The sequence below is a fragment of the Carlito syrichta genome, unplaced genomic scaffold (assembly GCF_000164805.1).
Source record: "Carlito syrichta isolate Samal-C Ts95f unplaced genomic scaffold, Tarsius_syrichta-2.0.1 Scaffold305805, whole genome shotgun sequence".
NCBI classification, from domain to species: domain Eukaryota; kingdom Metazoa; phylum Chordata; class Mammalia; order Primates; family Tarsiidae; genus Carlito; species Carlito syrichta.
Window position 1 is genome coordinate 355,197 of NW_007249901.1, and position 23,317 is coordinate 378,513.

At 57.5% G+C, this 23,317-nt stretch overlaps 1 protein-coding gene across 1 annotated transcript in view; it reads right to left on the reverse strand.

Moving 5' to 3' along the window:
* Positions 1-23,317, reverse strand: part of HSPG2 (heparan sulfate proteoglycan 2) — a 65,250-nt gene that overhangs the window by 31,886 nt on the left and 10,047 nt on the right. The window contains exons 10-39 of the mRNA XM_021714834.1: positions 21,221-21,393; positions 20,954-21,098; positions 20,716-20,867; positions 20,473-20,622; positions 17,817-17,980; positions 17,133-17,312; positions 16,850-17,046; positions 16,597-16,744; positions 15,795-15,922; positions 15,369-15,455; positions 15,223-15,281; positions 14,991-15,058; positions 13,884-14,024; positions 13,623-13,799; positions 13,270-13,449; positions 13,022-13,140; positions 12,360-12,471; positions 12,092-12,205; positions 11,876-12,003; positions 11,433-11,519; positions 10,906-10,955; positions 10,525-10,619; positions 10,186-10,326; positions 9,750-9,941; positions 4,221-4,313; positions 3,799-3,879; positions 3,355-3,585; positions 2,299-2,412; positions 779-906; positions 554-640 (exon numbers count right to left, since the gene is read on the reverse strand). Of these exons, the coding sequence (XP_021570509.1) occupies positions 554-640; positions 779-906; positions 2,299-2,412; positions 3,355-3,585; positions 3,799-3,879; positions 4,221-4,313; positions 9,750-9,941; positions 10,186-10,326; positions 10,525-10,619; positions 10,906-10,955; positions 11,433-11,519; positions 11,876-12,003; positions 12,092-12,205; positions 12,360-12,471; positions 13,022-13,140; positions 13,270-13,449; positions 13,623-13,799; positions 13,884-14,024; positions 14,991-15,058; positions 15,223-15,281; positions 15,369-15,455; positions 15,795-15,922; positions 16,597-16,744; positions 16,850-17,046; positions 17,133-17,312; positions 17,817-17,980; positions 20,473-20,622; positions 20,716-20,867; positions 20,954-21,098; positions 21,221-21,393 (3,921 nt within the window). The remainder of the gene's footprint in view (positions 1-553; positions 641-778; positions 907-2,298; positions 2,413-3,354; positions 3,586-3,798; positions 3,880-4,220; positions 4,314-9,749; positions 9,942-10,185; positions 10,327-10,524; positions 10,620-10,905; positions 10,956-11,432; positions 11,520-11,875; positions 12,004-12,091; positions 12,206-12,359; positions 12,472-13,021; positions 13,141-13,269; positions 13,450-13,622; positions 13,800-13,883; positions 14,025-14,990; positions 15,059-15,222; positions 15,282-15,368; positions 15,456-15,794; positions 15,923-16,596; positions 16,745-16,849; positions 17,047-17,132; positions 17,313-17,816; positions 17,981-20,472; positions 20,623-20,715; positions 20,868-20,953; positions 21,099-21,220; positions 21,394-23,317) is intronic.

Consider the following 23,317-nt stretch of genomic DNA (forward strand, 5'->3'; position numbering starts at 1 on the left):
CTTCTGTCAGAGAACTTATTGTAGCTTGTAAATATATATTTGCATGATTTACTTTTCCCCTGCCTTGTCTCCTCCTACAGGCAATAGACTCCATAAGGGCTGGGCTGGAAGCTACTGTGTTTACCACTTTATCTCCAATACCTTAGCACACAGCTAAGCTCCCAGCAGACACTCGAGAGAAAGTGGCTGAATGAGGGAATGAAGCTGAGTCTTGAAGGCTAAGCAGAAGTTAGCCAGAAAGGGGAGGTCTGGGGGTGAAGAATGTTCCATGCAGAGGGACTAGCACATGCGAGACCTGAACACCATGAATTAAAAAAGTTAAGCCCAGCTAGAGTACAGAGTTGGGTGTCAGAAGTGGGACAAGATAGAAGCATGGTAAGGCTGCCTAAGGAGCTTGGGCTTGTTTTAAGGGTAACGTGAAGTCTAAGGAGGGTTCTGAGCAAGGGGAGAACATCATCTTGATAAAGACTTTTATGAGCAACATCATTTAGGGCTCTCACCCAGGAGTCTACCATTTATCCCCCTCCCCTCCCCCTCCTGTTGGCAAACTTACTGCTCACAGTACTGGCCCGTGTAGCCAGGTTCGCAGGCTGTGCAGCGGTACCCCCCAGCTCCCAGGCTCTCACAGGTGCGGGAGAACCTGGGTCACAGAGGCAAAGATCAGGTCACAGGAAGCCCACTCCCCATCCTGCTGCCTCTGCTTCTATCCGAAAGCTAGCACAGTGCCCTCCATCCCCCAGTGGGAGTCTGTCCTTGGGGCTTGAGCAAGGGCACTCACATGTTCTCTGGGTTGGTCAGTGGGCAGGCGCAGGGCTGGCAGTCCTCAGGCGTCCCGGCTGTGGCATCTCCGTAGAAGCCAGGAGCACACAACTCACAGAACTCCCCAGCGGCGTTGTGCTGGCATTGCTGCAGGGCACAAGTATGTCAGACATCTGCTACTTGGCAAGATTTACCAAAAGCCTTTCAATGTTGCGATCTCCTGATCTAGCAGTCCCAAGTCCATGAACTTAAAGAAATAGTCATTGAAGAACACAAAGATGTCAAAACAGGGATATTCATCCCAGTGGTGTTTATAAAAGCAAAATGCCGGAAACCAACCTAAACATCCACGAATAGGGAATGGGAGAGATTAAAAAGCACACCCACCCTAATAGCTATCTGAAAGGATGATGCTGGTTATATTTCCTACATTTGTCTATCTTAATGCCTGTAACATCAAAGGAAACTTACTTGGGGACAGAGCTTTGAAAATATATGCTCATCACAAAAACATGCATGTTACATATGCTCCTCCTAAGAGACTCATGTTGGTTACATCAATGTAGTGTGTTTCTTGCTCCAAGTTTAGCTTGTGGCTCCGTCAGCCACCCGGCCCTGGACCATGTGCCCACAGGGTTATACATACACTTCTCTGAAAAATTCAGGTATACAAAAAATATGTAATGATATGAAAGGTGTTCAGGAACTAGTAGGGAGAGAGAGCTGATTACCAATGCAATGATGCCATGCTATGTGTAAAATGAAAAGCATATTAACAGGTGTGCATATTTGCCCAAAAAGGGGGAAGGAGACTCCCTACTCTGCTGTTGACAGTGATTCTTCTAGGTGGGGAATTTCAGGGATTTCTACTTTCTTTCTTTTTTTTTTTGAGTTAGGGGTCTCACTCTGTTTCCCAGGCTGGAGTGCAGAGGCACGATGACAGCCTACCGCAGTCTCAACCTCCTGGGCTTAGGCGATCCTTCACCTTAGCCTTCCAGGTAGCTGGGACTATAGTCACATGCTACCATGCCTAATTTTTTTTTTTCTTTCTTTTTTTTTTAGAAATGAGGTTTTGCTATGTGACCCAGGCTGGTCTCAAACTCCTGGCCTTAAGCAATCCTCTGGCCTTGGTCTCCCAAAGTGCTGGGATTACAAACATGAGCCACTGCACCTGGCCTAAAAGCACACTAACATGTATGTACTCTCCTGTTGACAGTGATTCCTCCAGGTAGGGGGCCTGCAGGGGATTTCTACTTTCTTTTTTGGTTTCTTCTTTAGTCTGATTCCTCTACTGAGAACATGTGTCACTTCGGTGATAAAAAATAGTAAGAACCAGAGTTTTCTTTACAAAGAAGGGTGCTGTTCCACAGCTCTGGCCACCCTACTGTGCCCGGTGACCTGGCCTGCTGGCCCAGGAGCTTTGACCCACAGGCTGTGCCCCACTGCCCGGCCCCTGAGGTGAGACCCACCTTGCCCAGCCCTGGTCCCCCACGCAGGCTCGGCCAAGCTGCCCCTTGCCCAGCCTTAGCTGCAGCTCACCGAGCAGGCACCGGTCTCTGGGTGGCACAGGTCCGAGTGGCCGTTGCATTCGCACAGCTCACAGTGGCCGAGGTAGAGCCCACTCCCAGTGCGCGTGTAGCTGGGGGCGCAATCCTGCAGGCAGAGAGGAAGGTCAGTCTCTGTTCCCAGCGGGCCCATTCAGAGTCAGCAATCCTGGACCCTGTCCTCATCCTCTCCTGCATCTTCCTGGGGTGACCCTGCCGGACCACAGGCTGGTTCCCCACACATCTCTACTCCAGGGCCTCTGCTCAGTCTGACCTCCACTCCACAGGCCTGGCCCAGTCCACACTGACTCCCTCCCAGAAGTACGACCATGCCCTGCTTTGAGCTGGAGTCCTGTGTATTTCTGGATTGTCTCCTTGTCTCTAGAGGGCACCCCAGTGCACCCCAGTGTACCAGCTGGGACTTAAACTCTGAGAGTGTGGCCCATGCTTGGGTCAGCACTGCCCAGTGGTTAGAACATGCTGGGCTCTGAGTCCATCAGACCTGAGTTCAAATTCGTTTCTGCCACACATTAGTTGTGTGCCCTTGGGCGAGTCACTCATTCCTCAGTACCTCTATTTTTTTTAAGAGACAGGGTCTGACTCTATCACCCAGGCTGGAATGCAGTGGGGAGATCATAGTTCACTGCAGCCTCAACCTCCTGGGCTCAGGCAAATCTCCTGCCTCAGCCTCCTCGGTAGTTGGGACTACAGGCATGTACTGCCACGCCCGGTTAGTTTTTTTTAATTTTATTTTTTGGAGACACGGGGTCCCTTTCATGGGGTTGCCCAGGTCTCAAACTCCTGGTGTCAAGTGATCCTCCTGCCTCAGCTTTCTGAAGTGCTGGGATTACAGGTATGAGCCACCATACCTAGCCTAGCACCTCTATTTTTGTATCTGTTAAAGTGGATAATTATATGTATCTCAGGGTTATGGGGAGAAATAAATGACCTGATGTTGATGTAAGAGGTCACTGAAGTGATGACAGTAACCACAGGCCGTGGTGATGCCGCTGGACCTGTGCAGAGGCAGCCGGGGCGGCCACACGCTCACCTGGCAGGACGAGCCAACATAGCCTGGGGGGCAGCGACACTCCTCCACCTCGAGGGCCCGGGGTCCATCGGAGGGCCCGGGCTGTGCCACTTCCAGGCTGACCGCGCTGATGCTGGCTGCCAGTGGCACTGAGGAGAATGTGGCTCGGATCAGAAGCTCGTCCAGGTCAGCCAGGGCCATCAGGAGGTGCTCACGTGTGGCTGGCTGTCCATCGGGCCGGCGCCAGAACTCCTGGGTCGGGGGGACAGCAAATGTGGGTGGGGGCACTGCGGGGGGGCTTTGTGGGCTGCTTCTGTGGCCCCACTCCCTCCTGCCTGCCGGGTGCTGGCCCAGGGGCTGTGAGGGGTGGGAAGGGAGCAAGAGGCAGGGTGGGCCTCAAAGCCAGGCTCCCCATCCGGGTGGAGGGTGGGGTGGGATAAGGCATGTGCAGCCATGTGCCCTCACCTCTCGGAAAACGATCTCATAGCTCTTCCTCTCGGGGCCCTGCGGCGCTGGCTGGGAGGCCACCAGCATGATGTTGTTGCCCTGAGAAGACACCAGCGGGTTTGGGAAGGGAACCGAGGGGCTCTTGAGGGGGCCAAGGGACCCTCCCCTATCCAGATGCTCTCTAACACTCAGCCTCCTATCACTCTGCCCTCCCAAACTCATGTGGCCAAAAGAGCTGGGCACACGCCTGCTGCCCCCTCCTCCCAGCAGCCAGACCCCTGCCCCAGGAGTGTCCAACCAGGCAGTGGGGTAGGGGCACGGGCCTAAGCCCCCCAGCCCACACCAGGCCAAGTGAACACTGGACAGTCAGGACAGATGCTGGGAGTGCCCTGGCTTCCATCCTGCCTCTCTGCCTGACGGAGTGGAGTCCCAGTGCTCACTGTGATCTGGATGTCAGGGTCGGAGAGCGAGCCGCCCTGCGGTCCTGCTGTGTAGGAGAGGGTGTAACGCAGCTTCCCGCCATAGGCCGCCACCTGCAAAGGGCAAGCCTGGAGGTCACAGGCTAACTCGGTTTGAGCACATGGTGAGGGGTGGAGCCTCTGGATGCATTTCTGTACAGGTACTGCCTCCCCCATCCCCAAACCGAGAAGCCAGGCTGCATGGCCTGTGGCTGCCTGGGAAACAGGACATCTCTGGGTCCCTCCACAGCCTCAGATATGGCGGTGATGACCTCCAGCCGCCTCTTTTCTGTTCTGTGGTTCCCCATTCTCCACTGCCTGACGACTTGGCAAACAAGCTCCAAGTTTCTTTTCATGTACAGGATTTTCCCATAAAGCAGATGGGGCAATGACAGTGACCATCACAGGGGTGTTGCAGGAGGTTTAAAGCTCTCAGTCACAGGGCTGGGGCTGCAAGCAGCCCCTCAGAGGCCTCGTCTCCTGGGCAGGTGGGTTTTCTTTGCCCAGACTTCAATTCCCTCTTCTTGCAAACCATATCCTGTTTCCACTAAAGGACGACCATTCCCACACCATGTGGTCTCAAGGGGCCACTCCCCTCTTCCCTACGATGAAGATGTGAGCTAGGGCCTGGCCAGTGTGCACATCCTGCCACGGTCCCTCACCACCCCATGATAGGCAAATGACCCAGGCACTTCTGCTGGGACAGAGGGACCCCTTTCTCCAGTCAGAAGCTGGAAAACAACGCCAACCAAGATAAAGCCACAGGGAGCCCCTAGAGCCAGCCATGCCTGATACCAGCAATACTCTTGGACTCTGCCGCTGCCTGAACCAACAGATTGCTTGTTGCAGATAAGCCAGCTGGACCTGGGGTTTCTGCTGCTCACAACTGAAGCGTCCCCATGCTTGTCACAGGGGACTTCCACGTAGGCATCAGAGGCCCCAGCTCTGCTCCACAGGACTTTCCTTTCTCCCCTCTGCCACCAGGACAGCCGTTCAGCTTAATACCACACAGCATCAGGTCTGCCCTCATTTGTGTGTTCATTTAGTGAGTGAGTATTTTTCAAACACCTACTGACTATACACCAGGCCCTGGGCTGCACAGACCCTGGGGGTGTTCACCACAAGCTCAGGGTGTGGTGAGGAATTCAGGAGCATAACCAAAGAACCACAAAACGACTGGTTTCCTGTTTGCTTTGGATGCCAGCAAGTTCACGGCCATGTCTCAAACCAACTTTCTAGCAAGTCATAGGCATGTACAGCATAGTGATTAAGGAGGCAAACTCTGCAGTCTCAAAGACTTAGGTTCAAAGCCCAGCTCTCTTGGCTGTACAGCCTTGGACAAGTCATCCACTCTCTCTGAGTCCCACTTTCCCCATATGGAAATAGGGGTGAACATCATAACTGCCCTGAAGGGTATCATGAGGACTAAGAAACACAGGACACACTCAGGATGCACTCAGCACAGGGCCAAGAACATGCTCAATGCCTGTGACTCTTCCAGCCCCAACTTTGGCTCCAGCTGATCTCTACTCAGCCTCACCCCCCTGCTAACTGTCTGGCCTACTTCTCTGAATATTATTTTACTACATATTACATGTGTCCTTTTCTTTTCTTTTTGTAGAGATGGAATATTGCTAAGCTGCCCAAGCTGGTCTCAGACTCCAGGCCTCAGACAATCTTTTCACTTAGCCTCCCAAAGTGCTGGGATTACAAGCATGAGCCAGCATGCCCAGCCATGTTATGTGTATTCCCAAAGGCCTTCTACATTGTTTTGGAACAGTATGGAGGCAGTACCAATGCTTGTCTGATGCCAGCGCCAATGCTTGTGATAATAACAGTGTTGCTGCAGATCATGAAGGAATGAGAACCAGAGGAGCAGTGAGCTCTGGGCCTCCAGGGCCTGTTTCTGCCTGCGCATGATACAGCACACAGTTAGTGCCTAATTAATGCTTCGCAAACAAATGAGTGCAGTACCAAGAACTAGGCCAGAGATTTGGACACAGGGTAAAATAAGCCCAGAAGGGAGGTGCTGGAGAAACTAACCCCTGTGAGACAGAGGCCAGGGGCCAGGGGCTAGGCGTTGGCTGAGGGCCAAGCCGAGTTCAGTCTCAGGTGTGCTTTGACTTGAACACGGGACCTCAGAGAAGTCCCTTCCCCACCGTGGGCCTCAGTCTACTCATGTGTGTCATAAAGAGCTTTGACAAAGGGCCCTTTGGTGTGTTCGGCTTCTATGACCCCCAACTCCTCTTTACCTTGTCCCCCAGGAAGGCCTGGGGCAGCTGCCAATAATAGAGGCTTCCAGGAAGCAGAAAGAAGCCTTCGTAGGAGAGAGAGAACTAGGATGGAAAGACAGGCAGTGAGAGCTGAGGAGAGTGGGGCTGCGGGGGCCAGAGGGCAGAGATGGCCCCGAAAGGGGCGGTGGGTCACATGAGGGGTCCCGGCAGCAGGGCTGAGGGACGGAGCCCCCCATCCCCGCCTGACAGTGCAAGTCCTGGTCCTGCTCTTTGGACAGCTTCCCCCGCCCCCATTTGGGCTGAACACCCAGTAGCTCTCTCTGGGAGCAGTCTGTCCACATGCGCCCTCGTCTGGTGTGTGTCCCTCCTGCAGACCCCAAGATGCATGCAGCAAATAGATAAACAGTTTAAAACCAACTGGTTTTTTGAATGTGTATTTAAAGAGGAGACCAGCATAACTGAGTCTGGACGTAAAGGAAAATTTAAAGTAACAACCCAGAGAGTGCACAGAAATGGTGAAGCTGGCTTGGAGGTGCCTGAAGTCTAGAAAGCGGCAGGCGGGGGCCTCAGGGGTGCCTTGGGACGTACCTGAGAGCTTCCTGGAGAAGACAGGGAAGCCGAGGAGGAGGACAAGGAGGAAGAGTGGGAAGAGGAAGAGAAAGGGGGAGCTGCTCGCAGAGCTGCTGGCTGGGCATGGGGAGAGAGCCCGCGGGGAGGAGGCTGGGGATGGGCTGCAAAGCTGGACAGGAGCTGCCAGATCTCAGCATCTATCCGCCTCTGGGCCTCGTTCATCTGGGGACCGGGAGTGGAAAGACAGAGGAAGGGAGCAGAGAGGTACAGAAATGATGCCCATGAGGCCCTGCCTCCCCTAGGCCGTGCCCACCCACTCTGTGCTATGTAGCTGCAAATGCTGACGCCCAATGACCTGGCCCTTGTCCTCGCCACCCTTTTGTTTCTCCTGAGACAGGTAGGGACATCCTGAGTTAGGCTGAGCTGCCTATGGGCCGTGACTGATAGGGATAGCCCTCTGGAGTGTGTTCAGTGAGAGGGACAGACTGCTCTGTCCTGCCAAGGCCAGAAGGGCCAGGCAGCCCCAGTGGCATCTGTGGTGGGAAAGGCTGCTCTTCAGTCTCTCCACATGTGCCTGTGGTACCAGCTCAAGCCATTCATGGCTCCAGAATGTTTCCCAAGGACAACACTGGAATGGACTGGGCATCAGGCTGGGGCCTGGGCTGGCATGGGGGAAATGACCTGGGGAACCAGGGCTCCCGCTGGAACTAAGTTCTCTGGTCTGCTCCCTGGGGCCCCAGACACAGCCTGTCCAGGCCAGGCCCTTGTTACCTGTGATGCCCGCTGTCCCCAGGCCCTGCCCTCTGAGGGCCCCAGGGTGCTCCCAGCTGTCAAAGCTGCCCTCAACTGCGCCTCTGAGAGGGATGTGCGGTTCTGATGGGATGGAGGGCACAGCTCAGACCTCCCAGGGTCCTGGAGCTGGAACCATGGATAGGGTCTTCTACCCACAGACATGGTAGCCAGAAAGGCCCACACTGATTCGGAAGAAAGAAGCATGCTCCCTCTCCAGGCTGGCATATAGGGGCTAACTCTAGGCCACAGGAGGGCCACGTACACACAGTGGGGTAAGTGGATCACTTGGGAAGCAGTGCTGGGGGAGCCTGGCGGGCCAGATACAGCCACACAGATTACCATTGAGTTAGTTTCCCCACTGCCTGGGTCGCCATGCTGACCTCAGACGCGTGGCACCAGGACCAGATCACACGGCAAGCGAGGCACACGCCCCTCCTGGTCCCACCCCCCGGGGCCATCGGGCACTGCCTGGGTTTGTACAGACCCTTGAGGCCTCGGGCCCTGGGCATCGCCCCACACGGGGCTCAGCACAGCAACGTCACGCCACTCACGTCCTGGGCCTACCTGGTGAGCCCGGCGCAGCCGTGTAAAGTATGCCTCCCTCTGTGGGGTGTGGGGCAACACCAGGAGAGGAGACAGAGAAAGGTCTGAGAACTGCAGGACAGCGTGACAAGGAGTCCAGGACAGAAGGAACCCGAGAAGGGAGAAGGGGGCAGAAGGGGCAGACCCAGGAGAGGTCAGGGTTCCAGGCTCAGTCCAGGGAATGGGGTGTAGCTGCAAGCTCCCCCTCCTAAGTGTCCCTGGCCACCCCCCATCCCATGCTCCTGTCTGGGGGTGCATCTGCTTGAGCACTGGCCTGAACCAGCAGGGGGCTCCTCTGCCAAGACCCACGTTCCCTGGGGACCGCCGGGTGCCTGGGGTGCTGGAGGAACACACTGGGCAAGCTGTGCAGGAGCCCGCCAGAGACCCCACCCCACGGCACCCTCACCATCACCTTCCCTCCACACCGTGTTCTGCAGCATCAAAGACATCCTGTCTAGCAGGTTTTTTTGTTTGTTTTTTGTTTGGTTTGGTTTTTGAGTCAGTCTCACTCTGTCGCCCAGACTGGAGAGCAGTGGCACGCTCACGGCCACCGTAGCCTCGACCGGCTGGGTTCAGGTGATCCTTCTGCCTCAGCCTTCCAAGTAGCCAGAACTATAGGTGCGCTACCACGCCTGGCTAATTTTTGATTTATTGTAGAGACGAGTTCTCACCATGTTGCCCAGGTTGGTCTTGAACCTGTGGGCTCAGGCAATCCTCTCGACTCCACCTCTCAAATTGCTGGGATTACAGGAGTGAGCCACTGCACCCAGCTAGCAGAGTACCAACCTGGTTTTGGACCCCAGCATCACCACCATTGCTGTGGACTGTAGGTAAGTTATCTAACACCTCTACCTCGGTTTCCTCATTTATGAAACAGGGCAACAGCAGTACCCAGCTCACAGTTATGATTTGTGACCTATACAAGTGCTTGGAACAACATCCAGCACACAGGAGGTGCTCAACACATGCAACCCATGATGAGAATGGCCACATCAATCCTCGCCCAGGGCCTGTTTGTTGAAAGACCGCATGGAGGATACAGCTCATTCACAGCTGAGCACCGAGTATGCACCAACATGGTCTTGTCCTCCCAGACACCCTGGAGTTGAGGTTCCTCAAGAGGTGACCAGCTGACAAGCCACGAACTGGGCTTTAGATCCACGTCTGCCAGACCCCAGAGGCCACATGCTTAACCACGACGTGGCGGCAACATGGCAGACCCCTGCCTGCTGGCCGAGACTGTTCAGAGGTGACCTTGGGCATGAGTCACCCTGATCCTGGGGCTCGGTGGGGCTGGTTTGGGAAGGTGTGCAGCACCTACTGCACATCACACCTTGTCTCCCTGGTACATGTCCGGCAGCTGCCAGTAGAAGGAATCGTGGCCAAGGTGGGCAAAGTTGCCAAACGAGAGCTGGATGCCCTCAGGCACGGGCTCCACGGCGAAGCCTCCCGTCAGGCGACTGTTCCGCTGCGGGTTCACCAGAGCAAAGCCTTGGAAGTCTCCAGGTGCAAAGTGGGAGGAGATCTGGTGTGGAAGGAGGACCGGGCATCAGCCTGGACACTGGGCGGGGGATGGGACACAGGAGGGTGTCGGGGGAGGGCTTTCGAGATCAGGGCTGGGAGAGGAATTCGGGGGCAGGGGAGGGCATCAGGACAGGGTTGAGGGGCACGGGGCTTACAATAAGATGGGCTATAATGGGACTCGGGGCCTCCTCAGGCCCTGGGGTCACCAGGGCCAGCCCCCCGGTGCTGGGCAGCAAGGCTCTCACCAGGTGGCGTGTGTAGGAGGAGCTGGCGCACTGCTGGGTGACACCCATGCAGAAGCAGGGCAGGCAGCCCTCAGGGTTGTTGGCGCTCAGGTGGAAGTGCTGGGGCCGGCAGCGGCTGCAGGTGGGGCCTTCCACCTGGGCCTGGGGTGGACAGAAAGAGGCAGGCAGGGACCTCCGTGGGTCTCCTGCCCCCAGCAGCCCCTTTCCGGGGCAGTTCTGAGCAGCTCCCACCCCTGCCGCCATGCCCAGGACCCACTTCCCATCAGGTGCGGCCGGATTTCCCACCAGGTCCCAGGCAGCGGTCAGGGTGGGCCTCAGGGGCTGGTGGTTCGGACTGACCTTGCATTGGCATTGACCGGCAGAATCACACTGGCTGCTGACGCTGCCCTGGGGGTCACAGCCACAGCCTATGGGCCCTGGCACCTGGCCATCTCCTGAGGTGAGGGGAAGCCAGGCTGGAGCCCCAAGCCCACCACCAGGTACCCCTGACCCCCCGACTCCCTGAGCACTCTGCTCACCACTGAGAGGGAGCATTTATGATGTGAGCTCTCCGCTCCCACCACAGCCCTCAGAGGTGGTGGGCTATTGTCATTACCCCCCTCACAGGTGAAGAAACTGAGGCTCAGAAAGGTAAAGCCAGAGAGAAACAAAGGCTCTGTCCTAGCTCCTCCCCAGAGGAGACTGAGTAGCCTGCCCCAGCGACCTCCCCACCCTACTCACTCTGGCAGAGCTGGCCTTGGCTGGGGTTGCCGTGGTAGCCGGGGGCACACCTGCAGAGAGAGAAGGCCTCTGAGGGACGGAAGCAGAACCCAGGGCTGTGGTGGGGACTCTGCACTGGGCTCAGGGGCCTCACTCACTGCACGAAAGCGACAGCCTAAGCCACCCACTGTACAGATGACGAAGCTGGGGAGAAGAGCAAGGATGTGCCCTAGACCACGCAGCCAGTGGGGCAGGGCATCAGGCCTTGAGCCTCGGGCCCTCCACGAGAATGAGGGGTTTTGTGGGAGGACTCTGGCCTGCCTGGGGCGGGGATGCTGGGGGCTGGAGGTGAGCCCAAAGCTAGGGTATCCGAGTGTCTCGAACACCAGGCAGGAGGTGAGGATCCCGAGGAAGGACTGTCTCCTGGGGCCTGTGTAAGGAAGCGTGGGAGGGGCCCTGGCTCCTCTGGGTCAGGAGGGCTGGGCCTGGTCAAGGACTCAGCCCCCCACCCCAAACTCCTCATGCCCCGCGCCCTGCCCCCACCTCACCTCTCACAGTGACGCCCACTGTGGCCTGGGGAGCAAGCATCACAGGTGGGGCGGCCGTCTGTGTCCAGAAAGCAAGTGTGGGCAGCCCTGGGGAAGAAAGGCAGAGGCTCTTTGTTCTCCCCACCTCCTTCAGGACAGGAGAGAGGGGAGGGAGGAAAGGGCTCATGAACTAAAGTGTCCCAAGTGCCACCATGTGCCAGGCACTGTCTAACAAGTCCACATGCATCACCTCATTCAACGCTCATACAAGGGGCCCAGGTGGGTAGACTGTCCCCATTTCACAGATGAGGAAGTCGAGGCTGGAAAGTGCCATGTATCTTACACCAGGCGACACATCGAGGAAGCGGTAAGGCCAGGATTTAACCACTGCCTCTCAGAAGGGCCTGGGGAAGGGAATGGGAAGCGGGTACGGATGTTTCAGGGAAGGCAGGGACTGGACGCACTGGCCAGCAGCAGGAACTCCATAGCATGGGCATGGCTGGCAGTCCTGTGGTGTCCCCCGCTGGGCGTCCCCAAAGTATCCCGGCTGGCACTGGTCACACCGAGGGCCCTCCGTGTGGTGCTGGCAGCCCTGGAGGAGCAGAGCGTAGGTTGAGGTCAGGCCCCTGGAGTCCAGGATCCCTGGGGTGGGGGGGAAGGGACAGGGAGGCAGGCCTCACCTTGCAGGCACCTGTTTCCGGCTCACAGACCTCCGAGTGGCCATGGCAGCTGCAGCGCTCACAAGTGCCCAGGTAGAGGCCGCTGGGCATGCGTGTGTAGCCTGTGTCACAGTCCTGGGGGCAGGAGGATGGCAGTGGGAGGAGTTTCCCAGACAAAGCCTGGCCTGAACAGGGGTACTGGGTGGCCAGGGCTGGAGTAGGCCTGGGGAGCTGGGCAGTGCTCATGAAGGAGGGAGCTGGCTGGATGGGTGTGAGGCCTATGGCTCACCTGGCAGGACGGGCCCTGGTATCCAGGTGGGCAGGTACACTGCTCCACTTCCAACGCAGCATCCTGGCCTGTGTCCTCGGGCACTGCCACATCCATGCTGATGCCAGATATCCTGGGAATGGCAAGACCCACCATAAGTGGGAGGAGTCCCTCAACAGCCCTGTTGCCATCCTGTGGGCCCGTCCAGAGGCCCCGGCGGCCGTGAGGGCTGTGGCCAATGGCTGCTGCCTATAGCTTTCCCCTGGTGATCACCCTCCCTCGCCTGAAGAGGGTACACCACCCACTCCCCTGGGGTGCCCAGTGGCAGGCTGGTACAGGGCTCCAAAGTCCGTCTGCCTCCAAGTAAGATGACTCTGCAGGGCTCCCAGGGACAGAAGGTGGGGGTTTGACTTGACCCGCTACCACAGCCCTGCTTGGCCCCTCCCCCTGCAGCCTCCCCTACAGGTTCTCCTTGGGAATTGCACAACCTCATTCCTGTCTCAGGCTGCACTTCTGAGGAGCCCAACCCAAGCCAGCCCCTTGAGGGAGGCATTGTTAGAATCTCCATTTCATAGGAAAAACGAGGCACAGAGAGGCCACACAGCCTGCAAGTGGTTGTGTCACTGCACAGCTCAGACGGGAGACCCCTCCTGGAGCCACTCCTGCTGCCCCGGCCCCGATACCTGGTCTCGGCTGGATGCTGGGCATAGGATGCTCGGATCAGGAGGGTGTCGATGCCAGCCAGCGCCATCAGCAGGTGTTCCCGTGTGGCCGGCTGCCCGTCAGGCCGCTGCCATGCCCGCTGCCAAGGAAGGGACATGTGTGCTCAGACCTTGACACGTTGGGGCGCCGACGGCTCCAGTGAGAGGAGCAAGGGCTCACCCCATCCTGTGCCCTGGCCCCAGGAAGGCTCCCGGGCAGCGCCACTCACCTCCCAGAAGGGCACGGTGAATGAGCTAGGCTGGCCGGGGATGGGATCCTGGGGTGTACGGTGCTCCAGGATGATGCTGTTCCCCTGCAGTACCACTAGCGGTTGCCCGTGCAGTGGCAGGGAGCCACGCTGGGGCCGCTGGGTCACCGTGAAGCGCAGTTCTCCTCCATAGGAGGTCACCTGGGGCCCAGGATGGACAGATATTCAGTGAGGGCCACTGCCAAGTCCTCTCACTGTCCCCGCCCCCTTGTCCATGCTATCCTCCAAAGGCATCATGATGCTTCTGCTTCCAAGCCTTTGCTGGGGCTGTTCCTGCAGCTTCAAGTTCCCTTCCTCCTGCCTCCACCGCCCACCTTGTCCCCCCGGAAGCGTGGAGGGAGGCTCCAGAAGTAGGGTCCGGAGAGGAGGCTGTGGAAGGCAGAGAAGACCAGCTCGCCGGGCGCGGGGGAGAAGATGCCCTCGCCGGTGGTGTGGGTGCCCGCAGTGTTGGTCAGACTGAACTGAGCGGGCTCCTCAGAGGCCCCGTGTACCTGGGAGGGGAGAGGGTGAGGATGGGACCCGGGCTGGGACTGGCCTGGGTCTATCCTGCTCACCTGCCTGCCTTGGGGAGGTACCTGGGTGCGGCTCCAGGAAGAGCTGGTGCACTGGCGACTGACACCCATGCAGAAGCACTTGAGGCAGCCGTCGGGGTTGCGGGCGCTCAGGTGGAAGGAGCCATCGGCACACTCGTTACACAGGCGTCCCACCACATTGTTCTGCAGGCACAGAACTGGGAGTTGCAGGACAGCCCACTGCAGGGGCCACCTGGAGCTTCTGGCCACACCCACTCACAGTCCAGGTGGGAACTCAAGGCATCACTACCACCTCAACAATAGCTCCCAGTTAACGGGAACTTATGCAACCATTTCTCCCTTTTCTCTTTGGCTGCCAGGAGGTTCACAGATAAATTCAGATGTGAAATATAGTAACTTGATTAAAATAACGAGTGCTAGTATTTATGGAGTGTTTCGTGCACTGTGCTAGATTCTTTTCAACCATCACCTCATTTAATTCCTCTAAGTATCTTGTCAAGTAGGAGATATCTCCATCCTGCACATGAGACAACTGAGGCTCAGGGCTGTGAAGTGACCTGCACAAGGTCACTCAGCTTGCTCATCTGCTCTGGGATTTAAGATCAGGCGTGCCTGACTCCAAACTCTGTCTAGTTCTTTCTTCCACTGACACTTGATTCTCCCATTCTTCTTTTTGATATTTTGTAGAGATAGGGTCTCACTCTGTTGCCCAGGCTGGTCTAGAACTCCTGTGCTCAAGCAGTCCTCCAGCCTCGGCCTCCGAAAGTGCTGGGATTACAGGTGAGAAGCCACCTCGCTGGCCTGCTTCTTCCATTCTTAATATAAATGGTTTCCCTTCTCTGAGCCTTAGTTTCCTCATCCACAATTTGGGGATGCTAATACCCATATCATTGTGTCAATGTGAGAATAGAAAAAATATGGAAAAAGCAAAGGCAGCAATACAGATACCACGGCTGCACAGAAAATGACTGGGACTTGAAGCAGGTCACCTGACTCCCTAACCAGTGCCCCTTCCCAATGCCTCTCGTGGTGCAGAAGATGAGTCAGCCAGACCCACCAGCCTCCAGCTAGGCTACCGCCCACCGGCCGAGAGCTATAGAGAGGAGCCTGGTACGGGCCAAGACCCCCGAGGTGGGGACACCGTCATACCTTGCAGCGGCAGGCCTCCCCGGGGGTCCCCATGCTGCCTCGCTCATCACAGCGCACGAGCTCCTGGTCTGGGGCACAAAGCGTTGTTGGCAGGGCCGGAGGGAATGGGACAGGCATGGTTGGAGACAAGAGGACAGACTGGGCAGCTCCCCCAGGATTGTGGGCCAGGGAGGGAGGGAGGGGATCTGGGGGCCAGCCTGGGAAGTACCAGGATGGTGGCGGTGATACTCACTGGTGGGCCTGCACTTCCCGCCCGGCTGGATAGGGTTGCCCTCATACCCGGGGGCACAGCTAGGGGAGGAAAGGGGCCGTCAGCAGTGCTTCTGTGTCCCCGCCCAAGACAACCCGCCTCCCACAGCCCCTGTGGCCGCCCTTCACCTCTCACAGCGGCGGCCTGTGTAGCCTGGGGCACACGCATCACATGTGGCTTGGCCATCCGTGTCCAGGAAGCAAGTTTCTGAAAACCTGTGGGTATCAAGTGGGCGGGACCTGGTCAGGCTGGGCCCGTCTTTCCACCTCACCCTAGGCAATGACTGCTGTCGGCAGGCACAGCATGCCATGGGGCGTGACACCATCCCCTGCCCCACCGTTCTTGGTCTGCGGCCTCAGAGCACTGCAAGAGGGAAGACGGCCCATTATGAGGAAAAGGAAACTGCGGCCCAAAGAGGCCAAGGAGCCTGGGGCAACTTAGTGGCTGGGTTGGGATTTGAATCCAGGTTCCCCTCCTCCCTGCCCAGAGCACACCCCCAGTCTGCGGCACTACCCTCGCATCCCACCAAAGCTGCCCCCCAAGTTGGGTCTGACCTGCGGGAGGCATCGATGTACGGGCAAGGGCAGGGCCGGCAGGCCGTGGCTGTGGCCTTTGTGGCGTCCCCAAAGAAGCCAGCCTTGCACTTGTTGCACTGCGGCCCCTCCGTGTTGTGCTGGCAATCCTAGGGGCAGGGGAGGGCCGGGAGAGGCTCGGACTCTGGAGCAGAACCCTGCAGATGGCCTCGGGGACCTTTGAGGCTGACTGGCCCAGCCTCCCCCATCAAGCTGGGACTACTCCACAGTTCTGCAGACACGGGAGCTATTGCAGCCCCTTAGAGATGACGGGGGCCACGTCACCTCACATGACAGCCTGTCTCAGAGATGGCCCAGGTGCCTGCTCTATACTGAACTACACCCGCCACCCTCTTCCAGCTGCATTCCCTGGCCAGCTCTCCCTTTGGAGTCCACTCCTTCTACCCAACACCCCTTCAGGGATCTGAGGGTAATAGTTCTGCCCTGCTTGAGCCTTCTCTTCTGTCAGCTCCACAACCCCAGCTCGCTCCACCATTTCCCGAGATATCCAGGCCCCTTCCTCTCAGGGCTGCCCTCCTAAGGGCCATGCTTCTTCTCCTGGCCCCCTCCAGGACGAGTCCGATGAGGGTGCAAGGGAGTAAGACCATCACTTCCCTCGTCTGGACACCGTATCTGTTAATGCACCCGGAAGTCCTGACAGCTTTTCTGGCAGTCATGCTGTCATTTTAGAGGCTTGCGTTAAGCTCATGGGCGCAAGGGAGTCTTAACTCTGTCCCTGCTCCATGCCCCCATCTAGTGTCCAGGGCCAGCTGGCACCACTCACCAGGCAGTGGCCATACACCGGGTCACAGGATCTGGCATGGCCATTGCAATTGCAGCCGGAGCAGGTACCCAGGTAGGGCCCACCAGGCACCCGGGTGAAGTGGGCATCGCAGCTCTCGCAGGACAGGCCAGAGTAGCCAATGGGACACCTGTGGGGACAGGGCAGAGAGGGGGCTGCAGGAACCGTGAGGCCCATTGCCTCTCCTCTGTACTTGCCAGGGTCTCGGCAGACCCCAGCCCACTGGGTCAGGTACCTGCACTCCTCCACGCTGTAGGCCCGGCCGTGGCTGGTGGCGTGGGTGACGGTGGTGTCCATGGTGATGTCGCTCAGCGCCACGCTGGCCATCTTGGCATTGTACACGGTCTGGATAAGTACAGCCTCCAGGCTCTGCAGCACCTGTAGCATCTCGGCACGCTGCACTGGCCGGCCGGACTCGTGGACCCAGTGCTCCTGGGTGTGGTGAGGGTGGGAGGGTCACACGTGGGCCAGCCCGCGGCCCCTTCGTCCCTAGCCCTGCGGGCTCAGGCGCCACCCACCTCGGAAAACTGGACCTGGCGCTGGTTGAGCGCGCCAGGCTGGGTAGGCATGTGGCCTCGGGACAGCAAACGGTACCCGCCCCCGACGAGGACCACATCCGGCCGCTGCACAGGCTCCAGCATGCCGCGCGCCAGCTCGTAGCGCACCTTGTAGCGCAGGGAGCCGCCGTAGGAGTCCACCTGGCCGGGACAGGGAGGGTCAAGGCAGGCAGCCATGGGCACACTCAATGCCCCCTGTGCCCATGACAGACAGCTGTGCCCAGTCCTCTAGCTCCTCCCTCGTGCTGCCTAGCTGGTGCTCCCTGCACGCTGGGCATTGAGCTGGGCACAGGAAAGTCAATGGGTGAGACTCAACCCAGCCTCTGGGGTGCTCAATCCATGGTAGGGATGCTTTGCAAAAGGTGCCCTGGACCCAGCCCAAGTGTGGGGGATTGGTCAGGGAAGGCTCCCAGGAGGAGGGGGTGCCAGCTCTTCTTCCTAAGCTAAGAGTGGTGGAGAGAGGGCCTGCCCTGAATGAGCAAGCCACTGCCACAGGGGGCCGCACTGGGCATGACGACACGTTCCCCCGCTGAGAGTAGTCTGCCCTGCTGCCTGCAGGCCTCGGAGGGACTGGAATCCACACAAGTTCAGAGCACAAGAGGGGCCCAGCCCCTTCCCCACCAGGGTGGCAGCCTGGCCCCTCACCTTGTTGCCCAGGAACTGCTGGGGCAGAGCCCAGAAAGAGTCGTGGGCCAGGAAGCGGCGGGACAGGTCAACTAGCTGGAACTCCTGCAGGGTAGTGTCGATCTGCAGTTGTGTGGAGGACAGGGGTGGCATGCCGGGCTGCGAGGGCGTTGTGACGTTCACGCCTGCAGGGCAAGAGGGAGGGCCCGCCTGACATGCCTGCCTTGGGGGATGGCACCCGGGAGACAGACGGGAAGCTTCAGGAGAAATATGGGACAAAATGCTGATCTCTCTCCCTAAGGGAGGAAAATAGGGTTTCCCTCCTCTCCGACTTCTTCCCCCCTCCAATGTTTGGAGCAGCATTTCCCAAAGCATGCTCCAGGAAATGCCCAGGACCCATCTGGGAACCGCAGGATTCAGAGGAAGGTTGGGGTCTTCGCAGAACTTCTCAGAGCCTCTTGCTCCCTCAGAGCTGACAGACTGTCAAGGCTGGAACAGCCCTGGGGGTATCAGAGAACGACCCAGACAGGACTGAAGAGCTGGAGCCCAAGTCCTGGCTCCACCATGCTCCAGAAGTATAGGCCTCAGTTTCCCTATCTGTAAAATGGTGCTAAAAGTGGCCTGCCTCCTAGAGTTATCATGAAGACAGAATGAACAAATGGATACCAAATGGTTAGCTCATTGTTATTGTTATGATGGATCATCTAGCCCCTTCTTCTCCCCCACAATAGTCACCCCCACACAGGAATAACCTCTACAACATCCTCCCAGATCCCTAGGGCAGCACCCTTCAAGAGAACTCTCCATGGGGATGGAGAGGTCTGTCCCTGCACTCTTCGGTCTGGTAGCTACTAGCTACATGCGACTACTGAGCACTGGAATGCGGCTGGCTGAGAACTGAATTGCTTTACTGAAATTTAAATAGCTGCACGTGCCAGTGACTGCCACACTGGAAGGCACGGTTCTGAATGGGGAGCTCACTAACGCCAAATACAGGCCCTCCCAGCTTTGACAGCTGTGACGCGTAGCAAGTTCTTCCTTACACAGAGTCCCGTGGGTCTGCCGATAGCATCTCCCCTCGATCCTGAATTATGCAACCATGGGGTAGGCCAGCCCTGGTGTGCAGAGACACCATGCCAGCCCTGAGGCCAGGCTACACCGTTTTCTCTCCCCCTCCCTCCCAGGCATGTCTGCAGGCCCCCACTGTCCTGGCTATCCGCACAGAGGCCAAATGCTTGCCCTGGGATCCCCACCCGCCCTCCTTGGAATTCCTACCAGCCCTGGTCATTCAGGTTCTAAACAGCTCTGGGATCCATAGCTGCCTCTCAACGGCTGTGTGACCCCAGGGAAGTCCCACAACCTCTCAGAGCCTCAGGGCTCTCATCTTAAAATGAAAAACAGCCCTGACCTTGCAAGGTCCATCTGCATGACACAAGCATGACACGCACATGTCAAGCCACAGTGCCAACTGCATGATCTCCAAACGGCGGCCATGGCCATCAGTGTCCTAAATGTGCTGGGGACAGCTTTGAGAGGTAACTGAGATTTATACAGGTCAGTTTTCAGTTTTGCAACCAGCAGAGGGGCACAGCACAGGCTGAGTGAAGCCTCTCATGCATGCTATCCCCTGTGACAGAAGTGAGGCTCAGGAGGGCGGGGGCAGCCTGACGTCAGAACTGGACTTGAACCCAGGTCCACGTGATGTCTGGGCTCAGGATCTTCACCGCCCTGCCATTCTAGCTCTTAGAGCCAGAGCCCAACTGCCTGCCTTTGGGAAAACAGGCCCAGAGAAGCTGAGGGATTTGCTCAAAGACACACAGGTGGTGAGTGGTACAGTGGGAGGTCAGTCTTGGGCTACGCAGGTGCCTAAGCCTGGGCTCCGATACTGTGGGGGCACTGGCACCTCTGTCCCTCAGAATGAGGATGAGGACGATGATGTTAGCAAACACTGGGTGCTAGCCATGGACCAAGCACTATTCTGAGTGGCTTGCACATATGGATCCATGGAGACCTTACAAAAGCCGAGGAGGTGGTTATTATTTCCTCCAATTTTACTTTATCTTATTTTTGAATTTTTATTCACGCCTAGGCTAGAAGACCGTGGCATGATCACAGCTCACTGCAGCCTCAACCTACCAGGCTTAGGTGATTCTTCTGTTTCAGCCTCCCAAGTCACTGGGACTGCAGGTGTGTGCCACCACACCTGGATAATTTTTTAATTTTTCTGTAGAAACAGGATCTCACTATGTTGCCCAGCCTGGTCTCAAACTCTTGGGCTCAAGCCATACTCTCACCTTGGCCTCCCAAAATGTTGGGATTACAGGTATGAGCCACTGTGCTCGGCCCGTCCCCATTTTATAGATGAGAAAACTAAGACACAAGATAGTAAGTAACTTGACCAAGGGTACACAGGCAGGAAGTGTGGGCATCAGGATGTAAAGCAGGAGTCTGGCTCCTGACCCCATCCTCTCCACACCCTGCAGCGGGTACCAAGTAGGGACTTGGTCTTTCCCCAAAATATTGGTTTTCCTCTGAAATGCTTTTCTTACAGGGCTCTGTTTCTTCAGCGACCCCATGTCCCTCCCTGTAACCTGCCCCCCACTGTCCACATCTGTCCTCTACGCCCGCCAGAGCCTGGTGCCCGCCTCCCATGACGTCCATCTGCCCACCAACACACCCTTGAAGTCATCAGGCTGGTCAAAACGCAACCGGATCTGGTCACGGAAGCGGCGACTGCTCTGGCACACGTTGGTGACACCGAAGCAGAAGCAGGGCAGGCAGGAGGCACTGTGATCCAGGTAGAAGTGGCCATCGGGGCAGGGGCCTGCTAGGCGGCATGGGAGGGTGCTACTGTTAACCACCGGCGGGCAGCCCTGCCTCCACACCCCCGCCGGGTACACGCCTGCTTTCCAGCCCGTACCTCGCTGCGGGATGAGCTCCAGGACGCCATCAGGAATGCCAAACACCATGCCCCGGGCATTCATAGCCTCGCAGGTGTAGGCTCCCTGGTCTGACTCCTTCACGTCACGGATGGTCAGCGTGCCACGGCCACCCTCACTGGTCACTGTCACCCTGGTGGGTCCCAAGACAGTGGTGGGGTCTGACCTGGGCCCCTGAACCAGCTTCCCCTAGCCCACCACCCAGGCCCAGAGTCACACCTAGGATGAGAGGGGATGTGGCCCCAGTTGAGCCTCCAGTTGATGATGGGGGTGGGGACACCGATGGCCACACACGTCAAGGTCACCGTTTGGCCCCGGGAGGCCTGGATCGACTCCTGGGGAGGTGTCACCACCTGGGGGGGCACTAGGGAAACCAGAGCAGGAGTAAGGAGTCAGAGGAAGGAGGGGTGAGGGAGGGAGTCAGGCAAGAGAGAGTGGAGGCTGAGGCTGTGGACAGGGGCACCCGGGACCCAGGGCCCTGCTCACTGCAGCCAAACTCGTCACTGCGGTCGGGACAGTCACTCTCCTCGTCGCAATGGAAGCTGGCCGGGATGCACGTGTTCGTGGAGACACAGCGGAACTGCGTGGGCCCACATACTTCCTCAGGGCGCTTGGCGGCTGGGGACAAAGTCAGGTGGTGTGGGCACGGGGCACTGTCTCCAGGGAGGACCACACCCATTTCCTGTCGACCCCAACAGCCCACCGATGGATGTCCCAAGGCCCCTCTCTCATCTCACCCACACAATCCACAGCAGTCCTCAGCAGGCCTAACCATTGTGGCACAACACCGTTCCCAGCATCACAGCATCACCAGTCTGCGTCAAACAGCTTATCACACTACCCTGTCCCTACACTACCCTGTCCCCATGCCTCAGGACACCTGCGTACCCCCAAACAGTTATGTCAGGCATGTCACCGTCACAACCAGTATCACCCGGCCACCCTCAGAGTCACACATGGACAAGACCTGTGTCAAAGGCACAGTCATAGGGGCTGGTATTTCTAGATACCCACAGTGCCACATGGTTCTCTCTAAGGGAAAGACCCTGCAAGGAGCCTCCCATAGCACATTTCCCCTCTGGGGTGGATGCCCTGTACTCCCACTGACCGGACAGAGGCCTGGAGCTGGCTCTGCACCAGGGCTGGGCCCCTGCCAGGGTGTTCTCGTGGCTGGTGACCAATGTTCTTCCCAGGGAAATGGAGCTTGAGGTACACAGACAGGGACAGAGAAGGCGCAGCAGCCCAGGAAGGGAAGCCACACACTCATGGGGGCAGAGTGAGAGGTGGCCAGGAGGCAGCCGGGACAGATACAGTTCAGGGCTTCTGTCCCCAACACTCTCAAAATCCCCCAAGGCCGTTCGGCTCTCACTGATCTGGGCTCTGTCAATCAGAAATCGGCTTTCCTCAGGCTCTTCCCCACAGAGGCCTTTGAGAAGGGTTTTTCCAACAATGACACAACCACTTTCTCTCGCACAATTGGCTGATGCTGTCATGCAAGTTTGGCGCCACAGGAAGTTGTCTCAGCTTTGCCAATCTGCAGTACCATGCCATCTCTCCCCAGGGCTTGCTGCAGAGCAGGAAAGGCAGGGAAAGGCAAGGAGGGGAAGCTGGACCAGCTCACAGAGAAGTAGCCTGAAGCTTATCCTCCATCTTCAACTAACAAGCCGCAGGCTTCAACCAGGATAGGACACACACACAGGGTACCACTTTACAGCCTCCCTCACCTAGTTAACATTGACTAGATGAATGGACACTAGCTGGGCGGATGGGCCATGGGTAGTTGGAAGGATAGATGGAGGGAGAAGGGATGGTGGACAGATGGGTGGGTGAATAGAACCAGAAAGATGGACAATGGATAGATGGAGAGCTAGATGGGAGGAACGGATGGAGAGCTGGATGGGAGGAAGGATACTAGACAGAAGGTGGACAGATGATAGCTAGATGGATGGATGGGTGGGGGGGTGAGTGTACAGATGAGTGAATGGATAGTTGAATGGAAGATTGGATGGACTGATAGATGAACAAAGAGCTGAGTAGACAGAAAATGAATGGTGGGATGGGTGGGTGGACGGACAGGTAGGTGGATGGGTGGGTAGATAGTTGAATGAATGGTTGGATGGGCTGATAGGTGGATGAAGATCTGGGCAGATGGAAGAATGAATAACTCAGAACCGGCTTTAGGCGAAAAGCCTCTAGGCCCCTAAAGGTAAAGCTCTGACTCACACATACATCAAGAACCCATCAGCAAGGGACCCCAGCATGTGCAGCCCTCTAGCCATTCAACTGACCTCCACACGACACAAATAACAAAGAGAAGCTTCATGGCAACAAAAATAAAGAAAAGAAATAAAGAGAGACGACTAGGCCAACTATATCACTTGCAACAGAGACCAGCACAGAGCCAAGCGTCCTCACTGTTCCCATCAGAGAGAGAAAGAACCTTTCTGAAGTGTGCCCGCCCCGCTCACCCAGAGAGAGCAAACACACAGGCCTGAGAAGGGGCGGGGCAGGAGTGGAGGGTTGAGGAGGTAGGAGGAGCAGGAGTAAAGGGGTGGTGTGGCGTGGAGGGAGGGGGAGGGGACG